Below are 25,338 nucleotides of genomic sequence, written 5' to 3' on the forward strand. Positions count from 1 at the left end.
TTAATTGCAACGTATTCTGTAAAACCATTACTTAAAGCTTTATTCTTCTATGGTTTTTGTATATAAAAATTATGAGAAGTACATTGAGAGCTATTTGTTCAGTAAAATTATTACACGGCACAGAGAATCTAGGGTTTTTTTTACTAATTATAGAGCACATCCCCATTCTGACTGATCTTTGGTTTAAATTTTAAAAAGACAGTCTCATAGAAGTATCTTGAATTTGAAACATCTCAGAACTTAGGGTATCAATTTTAGTGTTTTGAACAATAGAATATCTGAAGGTATGGTAAAAGTATCTAAAAGACAGTTTTACTTAACGATGGTTTGGATCACACCACTGTACCAGAAGATACACAGCAAAAGATTAATCCCAAAAAGGGATGAACCGTGACACTCAACAAGCTTTTTGCCTACTGAATAAGCTTTTGGAGGAGAGATAAGGCATGCTTTCATACCTGTTTAAATAAAGTGCTGAACTATCCAAAGATGATCTCTAGCCTTTTTAGGAATTGAACTTTTCCCAAAACGCCTTTAATACTGCATGATATAAATCATGACTGTTTCATTAGAAATTTAAGATTTTCTGGAGAAGATGTTTCCCTGTCCCAGCTAAGTAAGTCTTCGGGGGATAAGTTCAAAATATCAGCATTTTATATACTGACAGTGGGTGTCCCTTTCCATGTCTTAGTTCTAAAAGCAACGTCTCATACCTCTTTTACCAACTAAGTAGTATGGGAGTTCCTGCTGGAGAAATTACAGTCCAGGAAGCCCTTAGAATGGTAGGACATATGATGCAGCTCTCAGAGAATTATTACTAAGCTTGATTTTGTATTTTTGTTCTTAAGCTTATTAGAAATAAGCCTGTTCATTAATCTTGATGTAGAGCTTCACAACAATGGAGAAAAGATGACCAGATACAAGTGGTTTTGTTTGACTTTGGTTTTCTGTACATTTTGTCAGATACTGAAAAGATGGGTTTATCATTACTGTTGTTTTTAAAAAGCCAAAATCAGTTGCTAGTAATCCTGCAAGTCAAGAGCTGTTTGGTAACTTCAAATATGGAGTCTTATATTTTTTCTGCCAAATACATTTTAAGAATTTTATGCAAAATTTTCAAGGTATGGGACAGAAGTGGGTTTACAAGGGAATAATTACAAGCTCAGTCACTGATTTCTGGAGTTAGAAGTATTAATGTAGGCATAAGCCTTGAAAGATCTCATTTTGATTTCAATTTAGACTATAGTTTGTGTCACTCCTGTATTCTGATTGTGGGCAGGATGTAACCCTGCAAAAGCTTAGCAGCCGGTTTCGGTAATGCTGGACTTGGAGGTCTGAGGCTCTAACTGGTGATGAGTTTATGGAATACCCCAAATATGTGTCAGTTACTATGTTAAAAATTACTTCGGTGACTTTTTGTTTAAAAGCAGTTCAGATTTTAATACATATTAAATTTTTATATAATTCTTTTTGGTAGTTTACTCTGTTTAAAAAAGGGGTGAAGGAGTGGCTACATACACTGTTGCTTCTCAGATTTTCATAAGGGACATAGAATATAATCAGTCTTTCAGAATCACAAAGGTTAAGTTCTAGCTAGAAGAATGTAATAGCAATGCCTGTTGGACCCAGATGATGCTGAGATTCAGCATAACAGGTTTTTGGGTACAATTGTTGGGAACTTTAAAGGGGGGGTGAGCAGACTGTAATGATTTATTGATGTAACTTCGTTACCTGTCAGTTCCTAGAGTTAAAAAGCACATTTCTAGCAGCCTTGCATGCCTTTACTTAAACTGACATTATGTTCTATTCAAATGCAGGAATCTACAAAGAGTGGTTACAAGTATTGCAAATAACTGGGATTTGAGGTCTCTCTTGAGAATTTTTTTTTTTTTTCCCTCACAAGCTATTGATGATGCCTTTTCATGGAAAATCCAAAGGCATCATATTTGTTTGAGTGTAGCAAGAGGATTCTCACAAGGTTAGTGCCGTGTAGAAGAGATAACTACAAGAGCAATAAAAATTCAAATAACCACATTACAGGTGTTTCCTCAATTTATGCTCCAATCCTGGATTCTTACCAACTTCCACTTGCACGGCCATTGATGTATTTTCCTTTACAATTTTGTTAACTAGAAAATACCAAATACTTCACAGAATTTCTTCTTATTTTCCTTTGAAGGTCCTTAGCAAAAGTGATGGATCTGCCTAACTGGGAATATCAATCATGCACAAGACTTAGCAGTTGCGCCCTTCTACAGAAGATAAATAGAGGAGATGGCAGAACTTCTGGAAATATTTCAGAATCTCTTTAAAAAGATTTAGAAAAGGAGAATGAGTTTTTAATCTTGTTTTTCTTGCACCTGTTTACCTTTATGACTTTCTGGTTTATATTTTCTTAAAGCTATATACGTAGGTTGTATTTGATTTTTCAGATGTTAAGAGAACACCACCCTAGAGGCATCAGCAAATACAGTTCTCCAGTTACACCCTTAATCATGTTACCATTAAAAGAAAAGTGACAGTTTTAAAAAGGTCAAGAGTTTTGGAAGGAAGTACTGTTTGGCTAGCAGGTAGTATAGTATTTCTTTTCTTGACTTTATCAGCGTGAGTAGAAAGTGTCCACTTCTGAGACACTGAGGCTTTGTGGGATTCTTGAGTGAAGTTTTTACTGGCACAGGAATCCTCAAGCATGAAGAAGAGTTGGTGATAATTAACCATCCTGGTAATCTGCTAGCCACAGGAAATGTTACTCTCATAAATTGAAAATATATTTTAAAAATTAACAAAATAATATTAGAACATCATTGAGGGCAAAAAATCACATTTAAGAAAATACTGTCTTTTGTTAATAAATTCTGTAGATATGATGCTTTCAGAAAGTTCTACAGGCTGTAAATCTCAGCTTTTATGAATATAAAATATTACTAAAAATTACCTGGTGACCTAATGCTGAAGCAAAGAAAAAAGAATAAAATGTGTAGCAGTCATCTGTAGCTAAGGAATTCTTTCTGCTTTTCTTTGTGTCTTTGGAGGCTGAATATGCTACCTTCATTATCCAAAGTAGAGCTTAGGAGAAACCAGGAGTAAAACTGGAACCACTGGTATCCATGCTGGGTGTCTTCATCCAGCTTGTTGAGCATGTGCATAGCTTCTGAAAGACTGGTGCTTTGAATGTCTATCCAGATGTTCAAGTTTAGCAGTTTCTTGTGATACGGCTATATTTCTAGGTGCCTTATATGTTTATTCAAAATAAAAAGCCATTTGAGTTTTCAAGCTTCCCCTTTTCCCCCATCCAAACTATTATTTCTAATTATCAAAAATACTTTATTTACACAAAAGTGTTATTTATTCTTGGAGAGCAAGCATGAAATCCAAATGTGTTTTGGAAGTTTTAACTTCCTGGAAAAAAGATAGAAACTGCCTCTGCAACCATGACTCTGGCGTCTCCAGCAGTGCGGATGGATTGGTTCTGCAGGAGGAACACAGCGGTTGAGAAAAGCAGCACGTGAGGGGTCTGTCAGCTGCTCCATCACTGTCAAACTGCAGCTACATCCTCAGCGGCATTGCCCATCCACCTGCTCCTGCATCCTGTTTCCTTTAAGAGTGACTGGTATCGGGTGGTCCAGAGTGAAATGTGAGAAATCCCTAGTGTGCAGGCTGTCCTACCCTGAGTTGCGTCTCTACCTTACATATTTAGAGATCAGCTTGACATGTGAAACCCTGTCAGCATTTTTGCTAATCAGAATAACTGAGTATTGTTGACCTTAGATTGAATAATTTCTTCTAATGAAAAGTTTTGCAGTCTAATCACCTATGAAGAAAAGCATAATTTTTAATTCTTTCTGAAAGTTGCTGAAGACTGTAGCTTTCTGTGCTGGGGAGAACAGGAGATAGCAAACTGCTTTATACCCTTCTAACTTTAATACACTGATGTCCTCTCCTTAATTTGCTTTCTAAGGCTTTCAGTTTTTCAGTATGTTTAAATTTTGATGGTGTTCATCTGTCTTCCCACACTACCTGCTAGGATGATATTTGACATGGGGTGCCTGGTACTATGCAAGGTATCGCAAATGGTGTTGCATGAACTAATTTACGTAAAGGTGGCTATGACCAGCCTTTTCCCTTTTCTGCTCTTTTTCAACCCAATTTCTTGTTACAGTGAACTTTGTTAACAGCAATAACTGGGTCTTTAAATAAGTGTGTGTGTGTTGTATAAAGTAAGTTCTGTTGTATAGTTTTCTGGAGAAGTTTAAAAAAACAAAACAAAACCTGTGAACTATCTTCCCTCCTCAGTGACAGTTTTCTAAGGTAGCAGGAAGAATCTTTCAGCTCCTTACTTCAGAGTTTAGGACTTGCCTCAAAAACCAACTGGAAGTAACCAAAATCTTGTAGAAACTGTGTATGTTGCGGAAAAGGTCTATCCAGAATTGCAGGACTTATGGGAGCAAGAGTTCAGACTTCTAGCAATGTCCTTCAGCTTTAACTTGTGAATTTTACATGAATCAAATGTAAAATGGCTTAGAAGCCAGGCTTCTCTCCAACAAGTTGTCATGCTACTGGCAGCCTTTCTTCTTTAGCCTAAAACAATAACAGGGCAGAGAACATGATATCACCTCAAAGGGAGGGAAAACTGTTACCTGAACAAAGAATATTAGCACAAAACCCTTGCACAAATGCGCTCTGCAGAACAGGTGAATGGAGTATAATTTCCTGGGAAGGGAGTGGGGTTGGAGTGGATGCTCAGGTCCCTGAATATTTGCATCAAATGGGATGTCACAATTTTTAGAATGGATATGGTTGTGACTCATAGAGTTTGTGCTCATCTCTGGTGTTCACTTGTAATGACTAATGTAAAATGACAACAAAACCAAACAAAAACAACCTGTGTATCTAGGTGTGCCTGGTTTCCTCTGGTACAACCAATGTTTATGCTTGTTTGAGGAGTCATTTGTTATTGCTGTTTGCAGTTTTTGGACTGTAAAGTATTTCTTTATTTCAGTTCCACTCTTTCACCTTGATTCCACGGTCTCTTCTGTGTATTTGAGTGAAGTGTGTCGAGCTGTGCATAGCTATTACTAACTCTCAGTTACTAGCAATGAGTACTTATGCAGAGGTTTCACTAAGAACCCCTGACCACAAGGGTTGCGCTGTGCTGTGTTCTGAACAGTCGTTGCTTCCTATCCCAAACTGATAACATTAAATTTACATGTTCTCACATTTTTAAGCCGTGAGTCATTCAGAGGTGTAGTGTAGGTCATTAAGACTGCCTGAGTGAGGAAAACCACTTAAGTAAATACAGAGTTTCTAAGCTTTTTTTAACACTGCAGGTGCCAAGCTAAAGACTGGAACTCTCTCTCTCTGTGGCAGACTGGTGCAAAAGGAGCCAGAGCCTGAAAGTGGCGAAAGCTCTGCCTAAGGCAGGGAATGTATCAAGGGAAGAGGGAACAGCTGAACTTTTCCATCATGCTACTGCTCTCTGATGACAGATTGTCCAGCCTTGAGCAGGAGCTGAGCCTGGAATGGCTCCAGAATTAGGAAACCCTAAACAGGAGTTCTCTGCCCATATTTTTGCAGTGCATTGGTTGTGTATTTCTCCCTGGAGCTGTGGCTCCAGTGGTAGCTTAGGCTGATTTCCCTGCACAGTGGTGCCAAAAGGGGAATCTCTGCCCTGTCCCCAGATGCTCCCGCCGCCTCTCTTGAGTGCGGCAACAGTCGTGCGACTGCTTGACCTGAGAGATGGGTATTCACAACTGGACAGCCGAATAAATTCTTGGCAAAGATTCAAAATATGCCTATGGCATTCACATCATCCTATACAAACCATTCCTGTTGTTTCAGCTGGCTGTTTCTGCAAGGTGTTGAGTGCTCAGCACCGTGAGGGATGTGGAATATAAATTTAATTTTCTCCCTCAGAAAAGATGTGATAGGGACCTAGAAACTAGCAGGACTCTTCTCTTTGGGACCCTGCACTCTTCTGGGGTTGTAAAGAAGGCTCTTCACTGAAGAGCTGCACTGGTGTTGGTACCTGCTGCACAAAGGCCTAAGGGGCTGCTAAAATTGCACTGAGGATATGAAAGTAAAAACTGATACGCTGCTTCCATAACTAGAACAAAAAACATTAAATTTGTGACTTCTAATTTTAATTAATGTACTCAAACAACAGGCTTTTCCATAGATGCTGTTCTAAGTGAATTCCTAGTGAGTTGCCCTGTGTTACCACACTGGGGTCAATTTAAATGTCAAGCTGCAGCCTGTCCCTTTTGGGCCAGTTCTTTCTTCATGTGAACCTTTTGGGGAGATAGGCTCTGAACCATATTCTGTGCACTGATTTCCTGCCCAGTGCAAGCCATGTTTGTGTGTGCAATCCCAACCTGAATAATAGCTTACTGCTTAGCTGTGTTAGTTTTCTGAGACTTTTGTGCCTATTGAGTGATCTTATGTGTCATTCTGTGTTAAGGTCCTAAATGTGATAATTATTTTTGTAATAATTTATGCTTACAATGCATCAAAAATAAACTTACAAGCAAGAGAAAAGCATACAAGAAAGTTTAAGCAAAAAGGAGACACAGTAAAAAGTCTCAGAAGAGGGAGGAAAAAATGACTGTGGATGACACGATCTCCCTATAATCACGACTCAGGTCTCCACTCTACTGACTTAATGCTCCAGTGCAATTTAGACAGCCTGGCAGCTCTGTAATAAGAGTGTAATTTACAATCCTCTGCCTAGCCTGAGCACTTCTCATTCCTTGAGTAATAATTTATTTCTGTAATTTGAGTCCAGGTCTTTTCCCATGTGGTGTCACACCTTCCAGCAGTTTATTTACAAAATCTTATGGGCATGATCCACCACTATAAAAAATACAGGGTTTTTGCTATGTTCTATGCAAGGCAGTGATAGGTCTCATCTCACTCTTCCGTTACTAGAGCAGGAGGATTAGTGTATTAGTACTGGTAGAGCTAACATTTTGTGATGAGCTGTTGTTCTATACTTTGAAGAGATTTTTGTTCTCTGTGCACTGGGAGGGAACATAGTTTTCCCTGGTGAAGAAGTTTGTCTTTACATTGAATGGCTGTGGTGCTGTTACCGTGTCCAGAAGGAGCAAAAGAACTTTATATGCTCCCCTATTCATGAAAACATAGGAGTTTGGCTTACATCCTTGTGGCTTGGGAAAATTCAGGCTGTTACTAATGGCATTGCCCGGAAGCTTCTCATCACCAGGTGTGAGAGAAATCTCTCAGTAGAGACATGTTTTTTGGAAGATTTATCATGTAATCTTATTCCATTCCATTATAGTTTCTATTTTGAACTGTAGTACGCAATAGTTAAAAGAAAAACCTATAGCTGTTGGTTTTCAAGTAAGATACATTGGAAAGTTTTGTTCCAGGGGGATGCTGGAAGTGGAAGGAGGAAATCCTGCTAACTTAAGGAGGACAGCATAGAACTGCCTTAGGGGGAGAACTTCAAGCTATCTGCTGTGGGTTTGGTGTTGTTGTATAGATGGGGACTTTTGAGTTTTGTCATAAGTTTTTTTCTGCTCTCTTTCCCTTACCCTCCAACTCTAGAAAGGTACCTATTCTTGAAAGAACTGTGATAAAGGAAACAAGACAGAGGATGGGCAAAAGGGCTCTGGCTTCCCTGTAATCATGACTCTAGTTACACATAAGCATATTTGTTTCTTTAAGTGATGGGAACATCATCCTATAAAATAGGGGTCCTGATTCATTTTGTCATTGAACTCCTGTAGCTGGCTACTGAAGATGATACCCTGTAATTAGGCTGCGTGCCTTCCCCTTCTGAACGTATTTGAAATATGATGCATGGCACCTTCAGTCATGTTCCTCCCTGTGGTGAGGATAGAGATTTCTGCTGTTGCAGTTTTGTGCCTCTGACAGTCCAATTGGTGAGACATGTCTGGAGTTAGGGTGCTCTTCCAGCACTTGATGTTTTTCCCAGGGAAAAAGTTTTTAATTCAGAGGATCATCTGTGTCCTTCTGTCCTACCTTAATGGGGTTTTTTGGTTTTTTTTACCTCAGCAAAAATTTGAAATGAATGCCCTGAGATTTATGAGACGGACCCTTTGCCACTTTGGCAACACTGTGGCCAGGGTCCCTCTTACTCCCCCTCAGTTTCACACTCCCCTAGAATTCCATCTGGTTTTATTTTAGTAAATAGTTTCCTCTTTAAAAAATGTCCCTGAGAATATGACTTGAAACGTAAGTCTCAAGTCTGTAATAATCTGCTTGTTTTCCTAACCATTTTCTTACTGGAACTGAGGCCGGTCATGTATGTGTAATATGAAGACAAGAACCCTGATGCTGTGCATGCATAAATAACTTTCCTTGAAGTGCCATTTCACATTGGCAGAACACATAGATACCAGAAGGAAGAGATTAATTTGCATCTCACAGAAGTAAAACTCATTCAAAGCTAGTTTCAAGTTAACATAATCTAACTCTTTGTTACCAACTACATTGTAGGCACAGGGGTAAAAAAAAAAAAAAAACAAAACAAAAAAAAAAAAAAAAACAAAACAAAAAAAAGGCAAAAGTTATGAAACTAGCAAGTCATCCTAAAAGCTGTCCCCTTGAACAGCTTTCAGGCCCAGACCTTGTTTTAGTGATTGCACTCAGGAAATGTTGCCATTCATTCCATTTTACAGCTGTTTTAATGGTATCTGTGACCGTATTCATGTTTCACAGGATTCTTTTTTTTATTTACTGTATTCAATGGATATGAACAGATAAATACAATGACAGTTTTATGTAGACTTTTCTTTATCAAGTGTTAATTATATATGATGATAGTTTAGAAGTATGTTATAGATGCATTTTGAGGTATGATTTGAAAAAAACTAAGTTACAGTGAACAGTGAGTACTTACAGTGGAAATTGTAAGACACAAACCATTTTGCATAGCCAACAAAGCAGGACTTGCCTCATGAGACAATTGGAAAGGTGTGAAAGGCAAATGTAAGGGAGGTTTTTTAATGAGTCAGTCATCTTTTTAAACTTGTCAGTCACTCAAGGCCCAACTGGTAAAATGTTCTCTTGTTTCTTCTGGTCTGTAGATAAAAACGTGAGTCTTCATTCCCAGTCCCCTGCAGAAGCTAACATCCACAAGTTGCTGTAGGCGGCAGTGCTTCTTTGCTCCTTATTGCCCTTTTAAAACAAAGTATAGAAATTAAGTGTAGCACTGAACAATGACCAAAACTAAATGATCTCTTTTCTAGTCCTGACACTGATCTTTCCTCCCCAAAGAAAATAATTTTGATAAAACCATTACTATGTGGTAGAAGTATAAAAAAAAGCCAGTTACCATGACCTAGTTACCTCACAGAATCACAGAATCATCCATGTTGGAAAAGACCTTGAAGATCATCTAGTCCAACCATCAACCCAACATTAACAGTTCCCAACTACACCATATCCCTCAGCGCTATGTCAGCCCGACTCTTAAACACCTCCAGGGATGGGGACTCCACCACCTCCCTGGGCGGCCCATTCCAACACCTAACAACCCATTCTGTAAAGAAATGCTTCCTAATATCCAGTCTAAACCTTCCCTGGTGCAACTTGAGGCCATTCCCTCTTGTCCTATCGCTTGTTACTTGGTTAAAGAGACTCATCCCCAACTCCCTGCAACCTCCTTTCAGGTAGTTGTAGAGGGCGATGAAGTCTCCCCTCAGCCTCCTCTTCTCCAGACTAAACAACCCCAGTTCCCTCAGCCGCTCCTCGTACGACATGTGCTCCAGACCCTTCACCAGCTTCGTTGCCCTTCTCTGGACACGCTCGAGTAATTCAATGTCCTTTTTGTAGTGAGGGGCCCAAAACTGAACACAGGAATCAAGGTGCAGCCTCACCAGTGCCGAGTACAGGGGTAAGATCACTTCCCTGTCCCTGCTGGCCATGCTATTGCTGATACCTCTGCTGATGAAATCATAAATATTCCATCTTGAATTAATATACTTAACTCTAATTCTTTATTTCACCTTTGGCAACTTTGTGCATCTTAATATAATTTACTTCATAAGGTATCCAAGTCCAGAAATTAGTTCTTACTTTGGCTAAAGGAAAATTACTCCAATAAAATTTGGGAATTTTTGCTGTGATAAATATTGTGATTGCATCAGATATTATTGCCCTTGGAAATCACTGCTTGTTAACAGTGCAGCTTCTCTTCTGCTGCTGTTCCCTGGGACCATACTCACTTTAACAGATTGCAGTGATCCTGAAAGGGGAATGAATGGCTCCGTGATCTTAGCTGCCTAATGTTTCCTTTCCAGAGCTTGGAAGATGGACACAAGTGGGCTCTTATTTAGTCCCCCAGAGCCATCAAGCATGCCATCAGTTGGGGAGTTGTTTTTCCATGATAGTAACACTCTTTCAGGTGTGCAACAGTCCAGTTTCTAAGATCCTTTTGTCATCATGAAGTAAAGTTGTTTTTGTTTTGTGCAGCATTGCTTTGGAGGAACATCGTAGAGGGCAGAGAAAGCATGGGAGTACAACGCTTTCCTGTGTGTTTCCCTGGTGTCACGGGTCTGATGTGCTTCAGTGGTTTGTACTGAACAGGAAAACCTGTGTTTGTGGGCATGGAGATTCTGTGGGATAAGGTGGTATCAAACAACTGACTGACTAGAAAAGGGTTAAGCTTTGTTAATTGCTCTATTGCTGTAAACAGAACTTTCTTGTAAAATAACAAAGTCCCAGAATGGGGGGGGGGGGGGGGGTTGTGCTTTGCTGTTTGTTTCTGTGGTATCGGAATGTTTTTATTCCACTGACACACGGGGGGTAGCACTAGTCCTGTTCCTCAGAAAAGGCACTACTCAGCTCTAGAAAAGGCGGGTGTTCCGGTAAGACAGAAATTTTTAATTACCTTAATCTCATTTATACATATAGTTACTGAGATCCCTTTTCAGTTGCCAGAAAGATGCAGAAGAGGGGGACAGCACCTGTGCACAGAGCGGGGTTGTGTCCAGCTGGGCCCGGGCCCGGCGGAGCCGCCCCCTCCTCGTCGCCGCGGTCACGGCTCCCAGCCGGGCTGCAGCCGCGCCTGCCCCGGGAGCGGCCGGTCCGCCGGGACGGAGGGAGCTGCCCGGCCCGGCCCGGCCCAGCCCAGCCCAGCCCAGCCCAGCCCCTCCTCGGCGGCTGGCGGGAAGGAGAAGAGGAAAACCGCACCAAACCCCCCCGGCCGCCGGAGGAGACGCCCTCCGCTTGGGCTCGCCCACGCCCGGCGTGGCAGCCAGCGCCGCCCGCCCCGAGCCCAGCGCGCCCGGAGGCGGCCCGGTCCCCGCCGGAGGAGGCGGAGGAGGTCCAGGACGATGCTGGCGGGGCTGGGGCGGGCGGTGCGGGGCTGCTGGCCGCCGGGCAAGTGGCAGCCCGCGGTGCTGCTGGGCGGCCGGGCAGCGAGGGGCAGGCGGGACGGCTGCCGGCCGCCCTCAGCGCCTCAGGTAAGACGACGGGGAGCGGGCGCGATTCACCGCGGGACGGCGTCGGGAAGAGGCGGAACTGCCGCCCGCGGGTGCTGGCGCCTCGCCTGCCTTCCCCCCCCCCCGGGGCCGCCCTGAGGCGTGGCGGGGCTCGGCACGGCGGCGGGAGGGGGGGAACGCACAAAACTTGGAGGAAGTTCAGCAGCGGCGCGGTGTTACCCCGGCCGGGCTGGGGCCGGAGGGGCTCCGGGGATCCGCCGCGGGGCCGCCCCGCCGCTGCCTCGCTTCCCCGGGGCCTGGGCAGGGGCAGGCGGCTGCGGGACGGGCCCCCGGGGCGTCGCTGCCTGGCGAGGGGCGGCGGTTGGCGGGAGGAGCCGCTGTAACGGCCGCGGGTGGCGGCTTGGGGCGGCCGCAGCGCGCAGCGTCGCCGCCCGCCGGGCCGGGCCGGGCGGGGGCCTTCGGACGCTTCGTCCTCACAACTTCGTGAGTCATTTTTCAGGCGTTGTGTTGCTTTTCCGACTCCGAGCTGGTTGGAGAGGAATGGGGTGAATCACAGGCTGCTGTTGGAAAGTGCGAGAAATAAAACGGGAGCGCAGAACGAAGTTTTCCTTACCGGCTGTCGTGGCACTTCCTTGTACATATAAAAATAACGAAGTCCATCTGCCTCTGAGCTGCTCTTGGCTGTAAGAAGGTTCAGAGATCCTGTGAGAAGGAAGGATGAAGGAAAAGGTGAAGGCACAATGACTTTGAAAATAAAGGTCTGCTGGGACGTAGGACGATGCAGTTATAGAGTCCCGAACGGCTGCTTGCTGGGAGAGGAGACAGCTTAATTCTTGATTGTTTTAATAATAGAAATGCTGTATGTGCTTCCAAACGTCGCTGTGATGAAACACGACCAAACCCCGTCGCAGGGCCCATCCGTAGCGAGGAGATTGCTGAGGCCCGCAGAAGGAAGCCCAGGGCGCTCAGAGGCTTGTCAGCCGCTTCCACAACCAGGGTCTCAAAACCTGCGGTGGAAGTTGGAGTTGAGGAGCTGTGCAGAATGAATTCTGTACTTTTTATTAAGAATTTTTGCACAAACTATTCAAAAACCCTTTCACAAAATTCCGTGGTATTAATTTCCCCCGCCTCTGTTAATGCGAGTGGCCCTTCTTTGCTTTGTTATGTGTGTATATGAGGGTATTTAAGAAGGGAATTTAAGATAAATATTGACTTAGCCTCCTTAATCTTCTAAGGTTCAAACATGGTGTGCTAAAAACATTGCACCTCACTGAGAGCGTTTACACTGTCGCTCAACACACCCTGATATTACATATTCAGTTTGTCACCTCTGACTTCTCCAGATTACTGCTTTGCAGTCAAGCTTCGTGCTTTTCTAAGGCTCTAAAATGAATCAAAGCTGATAAAGCTTCAAGAAGAGACACCAAAAAGGAGAGAAGGAGGAGGAAAAGCTCTTGCTTTGGTAGTGCTGCCATTATAAGAAAGAGGAGAAAAATGATCAGCCCTGTTACTTCGTGGATAGAACATGACAGTGACATGACTCAGAAATTAAATTCTTGCACTGAATAGGTTAATGAGAGAGATGTTGTAATGTTGAAGAAAATTCTAGTTGGAAAAAGTGCTTAATGCAAGATTTTGTTTATTTCTTAAGTGGAAATTTTTGGAATAAATTAATATAAAATGCTTTTTATGTATGCAATCCATAGTTCTAGTTTTTCTACAGAGTTGCTAGTATAATAGATAGTGAAGCATGTTTACTGATTTTCCCCTTCCTGTTTTCATCTTTGGGTACCTGTCAATTTTTTGACTATGTGTCTGCAGAGCAGTTCAGACAGCTAAAATATTTGTTCTCATAAACATTAAATGAATGGCCTGTAGCTGTAATTTCAAGCTAGTGAAAATAAAAAATGTCCCAGTTGTTATTGCAGTTGTTAGCTCTTTAGATTTTGATGTAATGCAGGATGTCAGATTACATACATCTTGTCCAGTGCAAACGCTGTTGAGATGATTTGATTTTTGTTCACCAGTATTTTCTGGTTTATCTTTTTTTTTTTTATCGTTGGTGTTGTGTGTTGCTAGCTCTGCTACTTGCCATTGTTATTTGGGTGAACAAATATTTTGCCTCTAGCTCTGTAAGGAAAGGTTGGAGTGCTTGTGTGGGTCTGAGGAAGGCAGGGCTTGGTCACTTGTTTGCCTTTGTGCTTGGTGTGGTCTGGTGCCGTTGCGGGCTGCGTTGTCCAGCTTGTTTCATGCTGTGTTTGGTGATGGGAATCAGTTTGCCCAAAAATCTTTTGGGGCACTGACTTCAGGTTTCCATTTGTAAAGCTGGAGGTGATACTTCAGTGGCCACACAGGATTGTAGTAGGAGTCATCCACATACTGGAAGGTATTCAAGTATTACTGTATTGATGGGCAGGTGTGTAAGTACACAGCGTATTTGTGTACTGTGTTTTCGACTAATAAATACATTGCTGTTGGGACAAACAAACCATTATTGCAATGGCTAATTTGCTGTAACTTTTCTGTAAAAGCAGGGATTGCTGTCCTAAGAGCTGTATCCTTAATTGTTAGCTTCTCAGCTCCGCTTTTAGACAAAGTCCGCAACTGTTCTGGTGGGTGTGATTAGCTGCTTTGCCTTCCGAGTGGTACTTATACAAATTCCTCCTTATTTTGTAAATTTGAGTGTTTTGTTATGTTTGGGGTTTTGTAGTTATTGATTTTTTAAAGTGGCTGCTGCTTAGACAGACACTTAGTTTTTCATGTTATATTGTGTTCTTTGGGCAGACTTCGTTATTACACATAATTTTGTTCCTGGAAGGGTACGGTTCATTTTGCTAGAGTCTCAGATTTGTAATGCTGCAGTTATTTTGCATGTGGTGCAACCTAAAGGTTGCCAGCTCTTTCGCTTCCTCTTCACTTGCACCTTTTAACTCCCGCAGCTCTTACTGAGAGAAATGCACTGTTTGCACTGCTCTCTGGCAGGAAAAGCTCTTCTCACCATATCACAGTGGAGAACAGATGCGTTAATACAGAATCAAAGCTTAAAATTGCTGAGGGTTTTTGTATATTCATAAACCTTCTAAGCCAGGAAACATTGAAGGGACTGGATTTGATTTCATTTAATTTTATTTTTTTTAGATTTTCCTAGTTAGTTTCTCTGTAGTGCTGAATCTGAGATTCCCAGTTTGGTCAATACTGTGGAGATCTGTACCAGCATGCCTGCATCACTTGGGATGGGTGGCAACTGTGGAAAATGAAGCCTGGGTTATGCAGTTGCTCTTTGCAAAGAAACCTGGTTTTAAGCTATTGCACAGCCCCGCTCTAGCAAAATCTGTTTCTGTCCTGTATGAAGATGCCAGAGTGGTGACATTTCTCCTGTGAAAGGCAGGGCTTGCTTTGAACAGGTGTGAGAGAATGAAAATGGGAAAACTTTTTTTTTTTTTCAAAATGTGAGTTTATTTAACATGATTAATTCAGAATGCATTCCATTTTTGTGTGCAAAGTTCTCTTAAAATTGTGCCTCTGGAATAGATTGGTGAGGGGAAAGATTGTGTGTAAGCTGGCAAGGTCAAATTGTAGAGGCTCCTGTGAAAAACATTAGGGATTTGTTTTCTTCCTTGGTTAGGATATGCCTGTTGCTGAGGGGAATTTTCTTCCTAGTTGCAAATTGCAGCCAGAAGGAGAAGTCGTTGGTTTTGTTTATCTGCAGAAAGCAGAGTAGAGAGGGTTTTATTTTGGTTTTGGGGTTTTTTTTGTCAGTTCCCAGTGTCATCCATATCTGTCAAAAATGTTTCTTTTAATGTTTTCAGCTGATAAGTTGCTGACTATCCAGTTCCTCAGACTAGCTTGTACTTTTTTCCTGTCCTTCCTGTTAGTTTTTATAATTATTCTTCTTACTCCCAAATTACCATAATGCTCCCAGCATTATACCTATCCAGTTTGTCCTCCAGTTTTATGCAGTCTTATAAGCAAGGATCTAAATATGTCCTAATAGTCACAGAATAATAGGAAATGTGGGGGTTTTTTTATTTTGCCTCTTTCTCTTTTGCACATATGCTGCTGTCAGGATTTCTAAGATACTCTGTCAAAGCAGCAACTCCAGGACATCCCAGGAAGGTACAGAGAAGTGAGTTATCATTGAGTGTCTTGTGCAGCTGAATATTTCACATAATTGTGGTTTAAGTCCCTGCTTTGTATTTTCAGCCTACGCAGATCCTTTGGAAATTGAAATCTAATTGGAGCCAAAAACTGGGAGTAATTTGTGACCGCTGGGCTTGTTTTCCCCTGTCTTTCCTTCCCTTTGAAAGTCTTGCACAACAAAAGTTAGCTTGTTGATCCCAGTCTTGTTTTCTAAGCAGAAACCTTGTGCTTATACTGGCATATGTCAACAAAAACATACAACCCACTAAACTGTTTGTTTATGGAAGTACTGTTCACTCTTACAAATACTGATTTTTAAATGCCTTTAAAAAGTCATTTAGAAGATCTGTGGCTTGCTGTAGGAAATGTGTCTGTGTCAGCAAGTTAGTTTATCTGCCTTTGATACTGTGTCCATGCCAGAATAACAGGATGGCATCAGGAATGGCTGCTAACCATTTGCTCTTGTCTATTCTCATGTGGCAGCTGGGAGATGGCTACGTTTTCTCTGATAAATAGACTTTTGGGGAGAGATGTGATGTAGCACAGAAATTCATCTTCCTTTGTAATTCTACACATACTTTTCATATGCTGCTCTTCTGCATCTTCTCCCTCCAGTACATATTCTGTCGTAAGTCAGTGGCTTATGAGATATTCTTGTATATACGTGTATAATTACCTGCAAAACACTCATTTCCTTAGAGGTTTAGGAAATTTCTAATAACCAGCCTCACTTGCAGTGTTTGAAATGGCGTCAACAGTGTGACTTCCCAAAATTGTTGGTGTGTTTTTTTCCAGATGACAGAAAAGCAGCAAATTGGGATATGTAGATCAAATCAGCTCTCCTTGCATAGAATATTAGGATGTTTTTCTACCTACTCTGAGTAAGTGGTAGTAGATGTGTGTCTTTGGTGTTTGTGTGAATATGGTGATTTCTAAGAAAGGAAATGAAAACCATCTCCTGCAAGGCTGGGAAGAGCGCAGTTGTGTTCTTCAGGATCACAGGCTTAAAGAAGTTGGAGCTTTTGTGTGCTAAGTAGAGGCTGTGTGGTACTGCAGAAAATGTAAAGAAACCCTAAAACTGAAATGCTGGTCTGACATTACTATCTATAGCAGAATCTGTATAATATTTTAGCAATCTTCCTTAAGAGCTTTCTCTCATGTGATATAGAAGTAATAGGCCCCCAGAGGTTGGGAAGTACGTTACTCCAAATATATACAACAGACTTATCGTAAAGGAAACTGAAAATGTATGTAGCTTCCTGTTGATAACTGTAGCAACACTATTTATTTGTTTATTTTATATAGTTTTTAAATTTAGAATGGGGATAGGAATAGCCATACCATGAAGTGATACCTGTATTGGGTGCTCTATGGTTAATAAAGTAGATGGCAGAAAATGATGTGATTTCATTTGAAGTGGATGCTGTCATCACACAGTGCTGCAAATGTGACTAATATATTTTTGTTGCTCATGAGATGAGGAACGTCTAAGTCTGACACTGTTCCTTCTAACACTCTGGGCAAGGCCTTTACTCTCAGTTTTTGTGTACCTGTAAAAAGATAACACTAAACCTTTAGAGGATGTTTGAGAAGATTGCTTTGCAAGTATCTTGGGTGCTCTGAAGATTTACCATAAGTCACTGAAGTGCTGAGTACTTACTGGAGTTTACAAACCTAGAGCATGTTTTAAGAATGTAAGTTTCTTCTGATGATGATTTTTTTTTTTACATTTTTATCTTTTCAAATCATATTTTAAAGCTTACAGGGTGAAAATGTAGACCCTATTCTAGAGTTTATAATATCTTCATTTCTGAAGGGGTGGGAGAGGAAGGAAAGGGAAATACAGATTCTTTTGTTTGGTTGGGTTTTGGTCTTTGTTTTCTTGTGGTGAGGACTTCACCTTCTGAAATCCTTCTTACACAGTAGGACTTTTGGCATCGGAGCGGAAGCAAACAGTACACCTGCATATGGTTAAACATTAAAATCTTGATTTCCCTGTTCCCCTTGAGGGGAAATGAGCTGAAGGAAAACGAATGGAATAGCTGGGCTTGAGCTATGCTTGATTTCTCTTGGACCATCTCCACCCTGATGGAATACTTGCAAGTCTGCAGCAAAGGTGAATTTCTCATGGGGTGGGAGGCTTCCTGCAGCCACTTGAGAAGGCAGTAAGCTCTTCTGAGCTCAGAGGTGTTTCACAGTCACTTCTGGGCATTGTTAGAATATGATGTTAATTGTTTGTTAAGGGCATGTAACACCAGCTCTGGCTCTGGGTTGGTTTCTCTTCTCTTTTGCTCTTATCCAGAAAGATGAAAGGGAGAGACAGGTTCTCTGTGTTGCTGCCTTGTCCTCTGTCTTGCTGTCAAGATACTGAGTAATAACTTGGTGATTACATTTCCGTGGGGAAGAGGTGTCTTTTTATAAAAATGCTCACTATGTCGTTTCTGGTATCCCAAGCTAATCTGAGGAGCCCAGTGAACAATTAAATTAAGCTATTTGTTCTGTGAACTTGCATAGGAAGGATAGGAGGGGGACAGTTTTCAAGCCTGCAAGTTATTTGCTGTGACTTTTTCCATCCTCATCTGACACACAAGTCCTGGATCATCTTGAAATGGCATCCAATGCGGGTATTCTTACATGCTGTCCCCAATATACTTTGTGTTAGCCAGGCAAGCTGCTCTTTAATTCCTGTGATATGTGGAGAGTGGCTTGGTCTATAAAAGTACTGCTGTACACACATTGGTAACTGATACAGTGTATGAGGAATCTGTGGCGTGACTGTGGTGAGGATAGGTGGCTTACGGGGAATGCTTGATCCAAAGTCTGTGATCCCCAAGTGTTGGGGAAGTGCAGATCTGGACTCTGAAGGTCAGGTCTATCACTAATAAAATAAATCCCTCGTGTTAGAATGAGTCTATTTACTGTAACACAACAGCTGAAGAAGGGAATAGAAGTTAAAAATGAACATTGATTGGCTGTCTGCCTACTGAAGATGGTAACTTTTGTAGTCTATAAACTAATTCTCCTTCATCCAAGGGGGGCTGCCTGGTGTAAGCAGCCTACTACTCTGTGCAGAAGTATCAGGTATCAGTGCATGGATAAACAAATAGCCTTGTGCTTGTGTGGTGATGACCAGCAAGCACAACTTCCCCTTACTGCTGAGGAAACGTTCAGTACTCCCTCAAACTGAAATAGAAAAAAGATGTTTACTGTAAAAATGGAAAATATATACCTTTTAAAAGCTGCATTTATCATGATGAGCACAGGCAGTGCATCTTCAAAACGACAGAAAAACTGAGTACTTTATACACAGGCAAGATATAGTTTACTTTTTTTGACTTCAGATAAACAATTTTGAAGCAATTATCTTCACATTTACTGTCTGGTCTTATTCGATCAAAATTACTTCAGTCTTCACATTCTAGTCAGATGGAGAGAAATAAAATGTCGTCTTTTAAGAAATGTTTTGTTTATCTGCAAAGTAGGCACCAATTTCATCTTTCCAGTATCTCCCCATTGGTACTTAAAAGTATAGTAAGAGACCACCAAGTTGATTTAGAGATCACAAAAGCATCTTTAAATGTCTTTTACATTTGCCAGAGTGGAGGAAAAATTATATTTCTCCTCTTCCTGGCAAATCAAAATTAATGTGTCATGCAGACATCACTTTTGTCAGAGTGCCATGGTGGGGTAAAGATGAGTGCTCTCCATGGACAGTGCAGTCTCCTGTTTTACCAGAAACACTTATGCCATACTGTTCACAGAACAACATTCCTATTGTTTTGAGATTTCTTTTTTCTAGGGCCTGACCTGACCTTCTCTACCTTCTTGTGCAAGGTATTCGTTATTTATATTCTGTGCTTGCTTTTTGAACCAGCCTCTCTCTGCCTGTGACAGCAGCACAGCTGTGAACATATTCCAATCGTGCTATCTGTGGAAGAAAGACCTTTTTTATAAAACATATCCCTTACCTTTATGTGTTTGTTCTAAATAAAGGTGCCAGGCCCCTGAGATGCAGCAGCATCTACATTCCTAGGGACCTCTGTGGCCCCAGCTGCTCCTTGTCTGGCCCCCTGAGACTGGAGTCCCTCATGTGAGACATGGTCACAACAGGGTTCCTAATCTGAGGAGCACACCTAGCACAAACATGGGTTTGCAGTTGGGGCACCTCTGAGGGTTGGTGTAGCAGTGGGCCAGTTGCCAGGCAGAGCTAGAGAGAGGCTGGGTGCTGAAGTGGTGATCCAGCTGAGAGTGGGGCAGAGATTTTGGCTAGCCTCGGGTATGCAGTTGAATAAGTGTGTTAGCAAATAATCATGTTTTAAGTTAATTGCAATAAATTCGGATGGATTAAACTGTCTAAAAGTGTTTGAGGATATGGCAAATCCACTGCATAATCACAAAGTAGTTCAGCTTCCTTTTCTGCAGGTACTGTCTGGCTCTGCCTTGCCCTAGACAAGGAAGGAAGCTGAAAGAAGTGTTTGCAAAGAGTAAAATGAAAATACTTACAAAAATATAAGCCCAGTGGAAGAAACAAATCTGTAATAAAATAAATACCATGTGAGAGGTTTAAGTTAATGGTCTTGCTGTCCTGAATGCTGTACCCAAGGTTAGCAATTCTGAATCAGCCAGCTGTTGGAAGTTAAGGATCCTGATCAGTGTCTCAGGTGAATACTTGATGCTGTTAACACAGACAAAATAGTTGAAACTTAAAGGCAGTCATCTTTCACGACCATAAGAGCTGTGTATCTGATTTGTATATCTTACGTGTTTTAAGTAGAATGGCTACCTGTGAAATGGCAAGGTTAGGAGTTCATCTTAACTTCTCAGTGGATCAGTTTCAATTTACCAGCCCTTCTCCTCCTCCTCCCCCCCCACCCCTGCAGCTTTTCAGAATTTTAAAATTCCGGATAAAACTACCAGGAAGTTGTTAACAATGCACCGGCTTCTTAAAAGACAGCAGCAGTTCTTAAAGTTTATACTGAGCTCCTTAATTGACAGAACTGAGGGAGATGAATTCCCCGGGTCTGTAAGTAACACTGCTTCTTCAGAGCACTGCTCATGCTAATATTTTTAACTAAAGGCAGGAAGTCTCTTAAATTGGGGAGGGAGGGAATGGAGACACAGCAGTTAGTGATCTTGAGCAATCTGTTTTGTGCTGCTGCCAGAGGCAAGAGGGGGAGCGTGTCTTCTGCCTTCCTCTGTTTCGATTTGACTGCTGGATGGCCCCGAACTGTGTTTAAACAGGAAGACTGAATGAAGTCCTTGGAGCAATTTTGTGAGGAGCTTTTGTGCTTAGTAACCAAATGCCATGATGTTGGATGGGACTTTGCTTTTAGTTTACATGTTCCCTTTTAATCATACGTGCTGGTGGTGATATCCTGGACTCTTATTGGCACCTTCCCAAAGGCTGCTTTTAAATGTGTCCTGAACTATTCAGGAATCATGTTACTTGTGTTTGGAACACTTTTTGGCAGTTTGCTTGCTGGTTTGGAGAAGTTTTTGAAGCCATAATGTGTTCCCTGTAATATCCCAAAGTGTAAGCCTTGCTAAAGGTGTGACACAAGGAGTCTCTGAAGGTTCAGAATGGGGAGGTTCATGGGGGTTTTGCCCTCAGTTGACTTGGGAGATGACCTGATGCGGGATGAGTTGCAAGTCATTTAAGCCAAGAAAAGTCCAGTAAAATTTTTGAGACAAGATTCCTGCCAGAATGTATTCCCAGGCAGTGGCACCACAGCAGTGTTTTTTATCTTGCAGTCAATTCTGACTGGTGCAGTTTCTCAGCTAGCTGCAATGGCTGTCAGTTAAAAGCGGTCTCTTGTAAGGCAGGTAGCACTATTTTTTGCAGAGCTGGAGCTAGTCCCAATTTAATGTGCAGGCACTGAAATTTCTGCACTAAGTTTTCTACCACTTTTTTCTCATTTTAATCTGTTGGTTGTGAGAGCATTCTGCAGTATTCTTTATTGTAGTAATTGTAAATAACATTATTTGAAGTCATAAAGTTTGACATGCTATAGGATATAACACTGTAGTTCATATTTAGGTCTGTGTGCTTTAGTCAGAAGCAAAAGGTGTGTATTCAGTGTTTGTAGCCTTTCTGGGGTAATAAAATCAGGTGTACTTAGAAGATTGAAGTTTGAAGGTTGAAGTTTCAGGCTTGGTCTTGCAGTGTCTTGTAACTCTAATCACATTAGAAATGTGTGGAAATCAAATAGGCCAGGCCCTGAAATTGAATTATGGCTGCTAAACCATGCGTACTTCTTGGAGTACTGACCCCAAGCTGTTCTTCATGGCAGTGGAAGTGTAAAATGAGTATATTTTGCTATAGGTCAGACCCTGATATGATTTTAATCTGGGCAAACCATCATAGTGGTGCCATCCTTCAGCATTTCATAATGCTGCATATACTCTCGCTTGTTTCCTTGTGAGTTGGTTACCTTTTCTTCTGCAATGGTTGTGTTACTTTTCTCCTGAACAGGGATGTAACTGTCTTTGGGGATTCCCCTGAGCCAGAAGATGAAAGCTGTAATCTCATTGGCATTCAAATATAAACACGGTTTTGGGTTGTTGGGAAGTAAGATCTTGTAACCATGCACTCTGCTGCTAACAGTTATAGCACATCTTGTCTTACTTGTCATTAACTATTAGCAGTTAATAGTTTTCTTGCCATATTACAAAAGCTTTTGTACAAGTTATGAATATGCATAACTAATGCAAGAAGTAACTGCATAAAGTTACATAATAAGGTAGATGTTATCAAAAGTTACTGACAGGCTTAATCAAAAATGCAGATGTTGATTATTCATATGTTGCTAAAAATTTTGCATGTCATATAACATTTAGAATTCAAACCCTTAGATACTGTTGGCCCTTGTGGTGTTCCTAATAGATTCTGCATTTTGGATGAGGCTCTTTTGTGGGTCAGCCTGTTGTGCAATCCCATGACTCAAGAACTCGAGATTTAAGAGGAATACACAGCACCTCATGGCAGCAGCCTGACCAGTGAGATCCACTAGAAGAAGCCAGTAGTAATGTGCTGGTTCACAGATCAGTGCATGCTCCTGTGGCACAGGCTAATCTTATCTGCAAGCATGCAAGAGAAAAATAATCTATTGCCATGACACAGATTTGAAATACTCCATATGCACAAGCAATACAAAGTTCTGGGAGTGGCCATCATAAAAAATAGACATCCAGCAGCTGTTCTAGGCCTGGAGCTGACAGGGCAACCATCTTCTCTGTAGCTTTTTTATTTCATTTGTGGCCAAACTCAAAACTGGGATGGCAGGTAAATGCATTATATTTAAATCAGGTGGTTGCTGGTGTCAGAGGGGCTCCCTTGCTGCTGTTAGAAGGTCACCTGTGTGTGTCATTTAAAATGGAAAAAAAAAAAAAAGCAGTTTATCTCTTAGTGTTGCTGACACCACACATAGCCCAGCCAAATGCGGTTGGCCCTCAGTCTGATCTAGCTCCTGCTCCAGGCACCTCACTGCTCATTCACTCAAGAGGTCACCGTACAGCACAGCCTGAAGCCCTGCAGAGCAGTGAGGGTCGCAGCGCTGCTTTCTCAGCCAGTATTAGGTCATGATGTGGTTTTCAGCATTCACAGGGGATCCACTTCAGGGGCAAGCTGTAGTTGGAGGAACTCATTTAGTTTTGTTTTCCTGCTTTCATGCTCTGTCCCTGCCCCCCGCATTGATGAAAACAGAAGAATCCTATGTGTGAGTTCAGGAAAATACAGTTGAACCCCAACAGCGCATATTCAGAGGGAGGGAAATGTTGAACAACAATGTTTATTTAAAGGCAACGGTGGAAGGACAGAATTGGTGGACTCTTGTGTTTAGCCCAAACTACTGATATTTAGCAGGCAGTTTGTCTACTGGTTTGTTGTGGCATGCTCTGCCTGGTGCAACGTGCACTCTGTGGTATTTATATCCCCTCATCAGTGCAGAACTATTGAGGCTATCCCTTTTCATTTAAGTTATTGTTTGACAGTGTTAATCAGTGCCTCTGTTTAAATTTGAGTAGTTTACATGTTGTTTCAGAGACTTCAGCTGCACCAGGTAAATACGGTAGATGGTAGGTTTTCAACTGAAGTCATCTTATTCCGAAAGAAAATAAAGATATGCGGGAAACGACCTACAGAGACTGATCAGTCTCTTTATACTCTGTAGCCACAAAACATGTGAGGAAAGAGGTTTTTCAGTACGTTTATTAATCCACATCAAATCCTTGCTCTTGGAACTGGGACACTGAAAAAGCGTATTGCAGCAAAATATGGTGGTGTCAAAGCGATTGTGACTGTATTTTCCCTTGTACTTTCTTCCAGAATGACACATTGCAAACATGGTTATGAGTCTTTATTGCTTACTTGTTGTTAATCAGGTATTTTTTCTAATTTTCTAAACTTTAATAAGCCATCACTGAAAAAATCCAGACAATATTACACTCCAGGAAAACATATTGAGTCCTAAAGGTGTTTGTTATAGGCTACTGCATTTTTTTTCAAGAAGATGCAAGTTTTATACTGTGAGAAAGATTTACAAGAATCCTTTTACTGTGTATTTGTGGGGAACTCAGCTCAACTCCCACTGTCTTTCTTCCTCACAACAAGGCAACAGACAGTCTGAGAGCATAGCTGGTCCCATTTTCTCCATTTTGGTAAGGAGGACAGTGAGTTGATAGTCCTGGGTATCTGCATTTCATATTGCAGATGGTCTTGGATGCAGATTGGGCTCTGTGGGCATGATTATGCTTTTCACTGTGACTCATTCAGAGTGCGATGCTATATCCAGAAAACACTGTCCATATGGAGAGACTAGCTGGGATCCTGGAAGCAGCGTGTAACTGCTCAGTGTGTTGGTGCACCTGGACCAGAAAGCCCTTCTGTATTGTGCAGTGTCCATCTAGCATGCACCTTCTCACCAGGTTGGAAAGAGAGCAGTGGTGCCAAAGCTTGTCTCAGGCTCTTGCTTCAGATGCAGCTTTTTGTCCGAGTGTCAAATTCACAAGGTAACACAAAACGAAAAAATTCTTTAACCAAAATAGATTGTAGGGTACAGAAGATTTTCCCTCTGTATTTCTGGCAATGAATGTTCTCTTGTGTCTACTTCAGTCACTTGACAGCAAGCAATCCTTGAATATTTTGTGTGTGTGTGTATGTTTTTTTTTAATGTCATAACTTCTCAGAAACATTAAGCACTTATTTTCTAAACAAAATATTGTGGTTCTGCATACCTGCCTTCCATTGGGATTTGAGCCTTTGAGGTGGCTTTGAATAGTGGTTTGTTTCAAGCTCTTTCATAGTCAAGAGGATAATACATTCTTTCATAAAACCTGAGATTTTATCCTGTAGACAAGCAATTATAGAAGTTCTTAAAAAAAAACAGCACAAGGATTTGGGGTGTGTGCATGTCTGTGAAGCAGCTGATGGATATGCTTTGCTGTATGGGATTGGACTTTTTTAATTTGTTTTTTTTTAACTTGGTCAGCAGTATTGATCTAAGTTAAAGATTGACTTGTCTGAATGTGAAGGGTGTTGTTTCAGAAGGGAATGGGTTTCAGCATCAAATAGATTTTCCAAACAAAGGAAGTCTGATTATTGCCTTGATAATGTTTTGGGTATTTTCCATCAAAGTATTTTTTGGTCTCATTCAAAAACTAAAAGTACTTTCAATTTTAGTGTTCAGCCTCTCCTACATAAAGAAAGAGTCAGTTAATCTGTATTAGTGTGATTTAACACAAAGTAACTTGAGCAGACATTGTTTTGCTAGTAGAA

General features: G+C 41.4%; 1 protein-coding gene across 2 annotated transcripts in view; it reads left to right on the forward strand.

Annotated features, from left to right (window-relative positions):
• The first annotated feature begins 11,091 nt into the window (after positions 1-11,091).
• MCUB (mitochondrial calcium uniporter dominant negative subunit beta) overlaps positions 11,092-25,338 on the forward strand; it is a 52,575-nt gene continuing 38,328 nt past the window's right edge. The window contains exon 1 of one of the 2 annotated variants that reach the window (XM_074823255.1): positions 11,092-11,447. In XM_074823255.1, coding sequence (XP_074679356.1) covers positions 11,319-11,447 — 129 coding nt within the window. In that variant the 5' untranslated portion in view covers positions 11,092-11,318. Of the gene's footprint in view, positions 11,448-11,779; positions 12,185-25,338 lie in introns of those variants that run through there. The other variant, XM_074823256.1, reaches the window with a different exon arrangement.

Source organism: Strix aluco, chromosome 4 (genome assembly GCF_031877795.1).
Source record: "Strix aluco isolate bStrAlu1 chromosome 4, bStrAlu1.hap1, whole genome shotgun sequence".
In the NCBI taxonomy this organism is placed as follows: domain Eukaryota; kingdom Metazoa; phylum Chordata; class Aves; order Strigiformes; family Strigidae; genus Strix; species Strix aluco.